At 36.6% G+C, this 7,034-nt stretch overlaps 1 protein-coding gene across 1 annotated transcript; it reads left to right on the top strand.

Annotated features, from left to right (window-relative positions):
* Window positions 1–332: 332 nt before the first annotated feature.
* On the top strand, window positions 333–1,362 carry LOC129522956 (olfactory receptor 4K15). The gene has a single exon (XM_055345526.1). The coding sequence runs from the start codon at window positions 388–390 to the stop codon at window positions 1,360–1,362; it is 975 nt and encodes a 324-aa protein (XP_055201501.1). The 5' UTR covers window positions 333–387.
* The last annotated feature ends 5,672 nt before the right edge of the window (window positions 1,363–7,034 follow it).

Here is a 7,034-nt window from a genome sequence, read left to right as displayed (position 1 = left end):
TCAAGCTTTGTTACATCATTTATTGTAGAGAAAAAGATTCAGCTTGCTTCCCTGTAATTTTGTAGTCTGGATCTCTATAGGTCAAGAAAACATTCCAAGATTTTCAATTCCATTTTTAGTGTAAATAGATTATATTCCTCAAATTCACATAACTGGATATACCAATGTCAAACATCTTCTCAACTACTCTCCCCTCCATCTCTCTTTAGTGTTGTTTTTATGCTGTCGATATAACTTCCAATGATGCATGAAAATTCAGATACATAATATAAGTAGAAATTAGAATCTCTAAGGAAGGAAGTAGAACTCGGAAGTGAAATCCATGCTCACTGATTGATCTCTGTCTCTCTCCTACTCAGGTAACAAGATAAGTTCCTTCCAAAGTCAATGAATGAGACAAATCATTCCCGGGTGACGGCGTTTGTGTTGCTGGGACTCTCTAATTCCCGGGAACTCCAACCTATCTTGTTCCTCATATTTTCACTACTTTACCTAGCAATACTGCTGGGAAACTTTCTTATCATCCTTACTGTAACCTCAGATTCCCGCCTTCACACCCCTATGTACTTTCTGCTTGCGAACCTCTCTTTTATAGATATATGCGTTGCCTCTTTTGCTACTCCCAAAATGATTGCAGACTTTCTGGTTGAGCACAAGACTATTTCTTTTGATGCCTGCCTGGCTCAGATTTTCTTTGTCCATCTTTTCACTGGCAGTGAAATGGTGCTCCTCGTATCCATGGCTTATGACCGTTATGTAGCTATATGTAAACCTCTCCACTACATGACAATCATGAGCCGTCGTGTTTGTATTATTCTTGTTCTCATCTCCTGGTTTGTGGGTTTCATCCACACTACTAGTCAGTTGGCATTTACTGTTAACTTGCCTTTTTGTGGCCCCAATGAGGTAGATAGTTTTTTCTGTGACCTCCCTCTAGTGACTAAGCTGGCCTGCATAGACACTTATGTTGTCAGCCTACTTATAGTTGCAGACAGTGGCTTTCTTTCTATGAGTTCCTTTCTCCTTTTGGTTGTCTCCTACACTGTGATACTTATCACGGTTAGGAACCGCTCCTCTGCTAGCATGGCAAAGGCCCGCTCCACATTGACTGCTCACATTACTGTGGTCACACTTTTTTTTGGACCATGCATCTTCATTTATGTGTGGCCCTTCAGTAATTATTCTGTTGACAAAGTCCTTGCTGTATTTTACACCATATTTACTCCTATTTTAAACCCAGTTATCTATACTCTAAGGAACAAAGAAGTGAAGACAGCTATGACGAAACTGAAGAGTCAGTATCTGAAGCCTGGCCAGGTTTCTACAGTCATAAGAAATGTTCTTTTCCTGGAAACAAAGTAAAGTTACTCAACTGTAACTGCTGTAGCCTTATCTCTAGACAACTACAAATAGAATCGCTATGATGTTAAAGGAGATTATTTTGACCAATGGAAGGGTTGATTAACTCTGTTGAAATAGTAATGATAATAATAAAAGCCAGAGAATGAACCTTACTGAGATTTTGATTCTCTTTCATTAGTGTGTGTTTTATTTCTATTTCTTATTTTTTATTTTAAATTTTTAATATATAGCCTTTGAATACATTGAGAAATGATATTTATTTATATATGATAAATAAATTGTACCTCTTCCTCTCAAAACAATACAGCTCAGATGACAATTTTGGAGTAATAGATATTTATCTCCATACAACAGAGAAAATAGATCTATTTCCGTATATATGATATATTTAGATAATATTAAATTTCACACTGTCCTAGGTAATTGACAACACACAAAGACAATTCTATGATTGGTGTTAATGTTACAGTACCATGTAAAATAGCAAGGCTATCTAACAAAGCATTTATAGTCAACACTTCCACAAATCCTTCTTCAATGTTGCTGCTTAATACATATTAATCATGGAAAACAACTTGCTGAATAAATTTATTCACCAGAGCATTTTGTATTTAGTTATGTTAATTTATGATTTCTTTATTTTTAATAAATATTTTTTATTTGAGGGGGAGGGAGGGAGGGAGAGAGAGAGAGAGAGAGAGAGAATGAGTATGAGCAGGGAGAGAGGCAGATGGAGAGCTAACGGGAGAAGCAGGCTCTTCACTGAGCAGGGAGACTGACGTGGGGCTTGATCCCATGTCCCTGGGACCATGACCTGAGCTGAAGGCAGGAATCTAACCGAGTGAGCCACCTAGGAACCCATTAATTTCTGTTTAATACTGATAAAATTACCTGGGAAATTTCAGAGATGAGTTATAATTCTCTACCACTTGTTATCATGATTATGGGAGACTAATACTTCATACAAAACACTCTGTCATCACATAAGTCTTCATAATTCCTGTCTTTTCAGACAAGGTAGTTTTTTATATTATTAGCTGGTAGAAATAATCATTTTTCTATGTGGACTTATTTAGTTAAATTTTTATTTTTAATATTGCATAATGAAGGTACAAAAAATGACAGAATCATATTTTTAAAAAGATTTTATATATTTGAGATAGAGTGAGAGAAAGAGAGAGAGCACACATGTAGGCAGGAAAGGCAGAGGGAGAGGAAGAAGCAGACTCCACAGTGAACTGGGAGCCCCAAAAGGGACTCAAGGGATCATGATCTGGGCTGAGGCAGAAGCTCAACTACTGAGAAACCCACATGCCTGAGAGAACCCTCTTTCAAGAACTTTAGGGGAGCCATGAATTTACTCCTCCATGATCACTTATGAAAATAAGACTTTCTAGGAATCCTCATTATAGTTTATTGGAGGCTTTTACTCTTTCATTGCATTCAAGTTTTTCCTATATTTTTCTACTATGTTCTAGCTTCACAATCTGTTATAATGTTACCTGTTTTGTAGACTCTGATTCTTAGAATCTCTGAAAGTAATTCTATAATTGTTCTTACTGAAAGAAAAAATAAGTTCTCCCTTTTAAGCCATAGGAAACTTATTTATTATTGACCTAAAGGCAAAAGCAATTCTAAGAAGGAGTTTTATAGTGATACAGGGATACATATAGAAATAAGAAAAATGTCAAATAAACAATCTAACCTTAGACCTAGAAAAAGAACAAGAGCAAACAAAGCCCAAAGTAGCAGAATAAAAGAAATAATAAAGATTAGAGTGGAAATAAATGAAATAGAGACTAAAAAATAAATTAAAAGGTTCAATAAAACCAAGAGATAGTTCTTTGAAAAGATAATTATTTTTTATTTTTTTTTATTTTTTTATTTATTTTTTATTTTTTATAAATTAATTTTTATTGGTGTTCAATTTACCAACATACAGAATAACACCCAGTGCTCATCCCGTCAAGTGTCCCCCTCCGTGCCCATCACCCATTCACCCCCACCCTCCGCCCTCCTCCCCTTCCACCACCCCTAGTTCATTTCCCAGAGTTAGAAGTCTTTATGTTCTGTGTCCCTTTCTGATATCTCCCACACATTTCTTAATTGAGAAATATATATCCAGAGTAATCAAGAAAGAAGAGAGGACAGAAATAAAATCAGGAATTAAACAGCAGTTTCAAATGATACTATAGAAATAAAAAGTATTATAAGAGAATACTATGAAAAGTTATATGCCTAACAAATTGAAGGAACTAGGATAAATGGATAAATTCCCCCCAAAAAAGTATATCTAACATCCTAAAAACATCTTCCAAAGCTGAATCAGAAACAAATAGAAAATCTGAATAAATCAATTATTAGTAAAAAAATTGAATCAACAACCAAAACATTCCTAAGAAATTAAAGCTCAGGACTGGATGGATTCAAGGTAAATTCTAACCAATATTTAAAGAACAGTGAATACTGGGGCGCCAGGGTGGCTAAGTCAGTTAAGTGTCCAACTCTTAACGTTGGCTCATGTCATGATCTCAGCGTTGTGAGATCATGCCATGCTGGGCTCATGCTGTGTGTAAAACCTGCTTAAGATTCTCTCTACCTGTCTCCCTCTGGCCCTCTCCACTTAAAAAACAAATATAATAATAAAAACAATAAGGAACAATTAATACGTAATACCTCACATCAACAAGAGAAATGACAAAAACCATATGATCATTTCAGTAGATGGAAAAAAAGTATTTGGTAATGTGGATCACCAATTCATGATAAAAATCTTCAACAAAGTAGGTTTAGAGGAAAGATACTGGAGTAATAAAGGCCATATACGAAAAACCTGCAACTAACATCGTACTCAATGTTAAAAAACTGAGAGCTCTTCCTCTAAAATAAGGAATAAGACAAAGATGTTTGCTTTCGTGACTTTCATTTATCATAGAACTGGAAATCAAGAAGTCCAACAGAAAAAAAAGGCAATCATAATGGTAAAGAGGAAGTTCAGTTATCAGTACTCACAGACTATCTATACAGTACTCACAGTACTCATCTATATACAGAAAACCCTAAAGGCTCTACCAAAAGAAACAAAACAAATGAACAAAGAAAGAAAAGACAAACAAAAACCAGATACATATATACAGAGAACAAGCCAGTAGTTACCAGAGGGCAGGTGGACGGGGGCAATGGCTGAAATAGGTAAAGAGAATTAAGAGTACTCTTACTATTATGAACACAGAGAATTGCATAGAGTGTTGAATCATTGTACTGTATACCTGCAACTAATATAACACTGCATGTTAATTATAGTGGAATAAAAAACAATAAGAATAAAATTGAGTTAAAACCTTTTCACCTCAAACTATTTCAAAAAAGAAGAAGGAAAGCCTCCAAATACATACTACAAAGCCAAAATAGATACAGATTACACACACACACACACACACACACACACACACACACACAAATACAGGCTGAAATCCATCATTAACATAGATGCCTAAAACCTTAACAAAATATTAGCAAATGAAATTCAACAATACATCAAAAAAATGATTCACCATGATCAGGTGGGATTTATTCTGGGGATGCAATGATGGGTTTACTATTTGTAAATCAATTAACATAATATGCCATGTTTAAAAGGAAGCATAAGAATCATATGATCCATGTGACCAACTCAAAAAAAAAAAAGAAAAAGTATATGATGGCAGGATGAAAAGGATGTAAAAATCCTCACTAGGGGCACCTGGGTGGCTCATTTGGTTGAGGAGCTGACTCTTGCTTTGGGCTCAGGTTGGGATCTCAAGGTCCTGGAATCAAGCCTCAAGTCAGGCTCTGCATTCAGTAGGGAGTTTGCTTCAGGGTTCTCTCTCTCTCTCTGCCTCTCCCCTTGTTTGCTCTCTCTTTCTTTCTAAAATAGGTAAATAAATCTTTAAAACCCCCAATAAAAGGGATTTAGAAGGAACAAAGCTGGGCAGACCCAGTGGCTCAGCAGTTTAGTGCTGCCTTCAGCCCAGGGCGTGATCCTGGAGACCTGGGATCAGTCCTATGTCAGGCTCCCTGCATGGAGCCTGCTTCTCCTTCTGCCTGTGTCTCTGCCTCTCAGTCTCTCTCTCTCTCTCTGTCTCATGAATAAATAAAAAAATCTTAAAAAAAGAAGAAGAAACAAAACCCAACATAATAGAGGCCATAATGGAAAAATCCATAGCTAACATAATACTCAATGGTGAAAAACTGAGAGCTTTACCTCCAAGATCAGGAAAACAAAAGGATGATTGCTTTCACCACTTTTATTCTTCATAAAACTGGAAGCCCTTGCCATAGCAATCAGAAAAAAACAAAACAAAACAAAACAAAAAAGGCAAGCGTATAGCTCAGGAAGACTTTGAACTTTCAGTATTTGCAAATAATGTGAGAAAACCCCAAAGACCACACCAAACTATTAGAAGTAACAAATGAATTCAGAAAAGTTGCAGGATACAAAATTTATATGCAAAACTGGTTGCATTTACATACACTAATAATGAAGCAGCAGAAAATTAAGAAATCAATTCCATTTACAATTGTACCGAAATCAATAAAATACCTAGAAATACACTTAACCAAAGAGGGTGAAAGGGTTGAACTCAAAACCTATAAAGCACTGATGAAAGAAATTGAAGATGATACAATCTAATGGAAAGATAGTCTGTGTTCTTATGGATTGGGAGAACAGATACTGTTAAAATGTCCATACTGTTAAAAGCAATCTACAGAGTCAATGAAATCACCATTAAACATTTTTAAAAGAAAGAGTGAAATATGGAACTATAAAAAACCTAAAGAATCCAAAGCAACTTTGAAAAGGAAGAAAAAAGTGGGAGGTATCAGTTTCAGATTTTTTTATAATAAATTTATTTTTTATTGGTGTTCAATTTGCCAACATACAGAATAACACCCAGGGCTCATCCCGTCAAGTGTCCCCCTCAGTGCCCGTCACCCATTCACCCCCCCCACCCTCCTCCCCTTCCACCACCCCTAGTTCATTTCCCAGAGTTAGGAGTCTTTATGTTCTGTCTCCCTTTCTGATATTTCCCACACATTTCTTCTCCCTTCCCTTATATTCCCTTTCACTATTATTTATATTCCCCAAATGAATGAAAACATATAATGTTTGTCCTTCTCCGATTGACTTACTTCACTCAGCATAATACCCTCCAGTTCCATCCATGTTGAAGCAAATGGTGGGTATTTGTCGTTTCTAATGGCTGAGTAATATTCCATTGTATACATAGACCACATATTCTTTATCCATTCATCTTTCGATGGACACCGAGGCTCCTTCCACAGTTTGGCTATTGTGGACATGGCTGCTAGAAACATCGGGGTGCAGGTGTCCCGGCGTTTCACTGCATCTGAATCTTTGGGGTAAATCCCCAACAGTGCAATTGTTGGGTCCTAGGGCAGGTCTATTTTTAACTCTTTGAGGAACCTCCACACAGTTTTCCAGAGTGGCTGCACCAGTTCACATTCCCACCAACAGTGCAGGAGGGTTCCCCTTTCTCCACATCCTCTCCAACATTTGTGGTTTCCTGTCTTGTTAATTTTCCCCATTCTCACTGGTGTGAGGTGGTATCTCATTGTGGTTTTGATTTGTATTTCCTTGATGGCAAGTGATGCAGAGCATTTTCTCATGT

The sequence above is a fragment of the Nyctereutes procyonoides genome, unplaced genomic scaffold (genome assembly GCF_905146905.1).
Source record: "Nyctereutes procyonoides isolate TBG_1078 unplaced genomic scaffold, NYPRO_anot_genome, whole genome shotgun sequence".
In the NCBI taxonomy this organism is placed as follows: Eukaryota; Metazoa; Chordata; class Mammalia; order Carnivora; family Canidae; genus Nyctereutes; species Nyctereutes procyonoides.
This window is presented reverse-complemented; position numbering and strand designations above follow the sequence as displayed.

What these genes read in the sequence shown, in the direction of transcription:
- LOC129522956 (XM_055345526.1), top strand. Translation starts at nt 388, where the DNA reads ATGAATGAGACAAATCATTCCCGGGTGACGGCGTTTGTGTTGCTGGGA.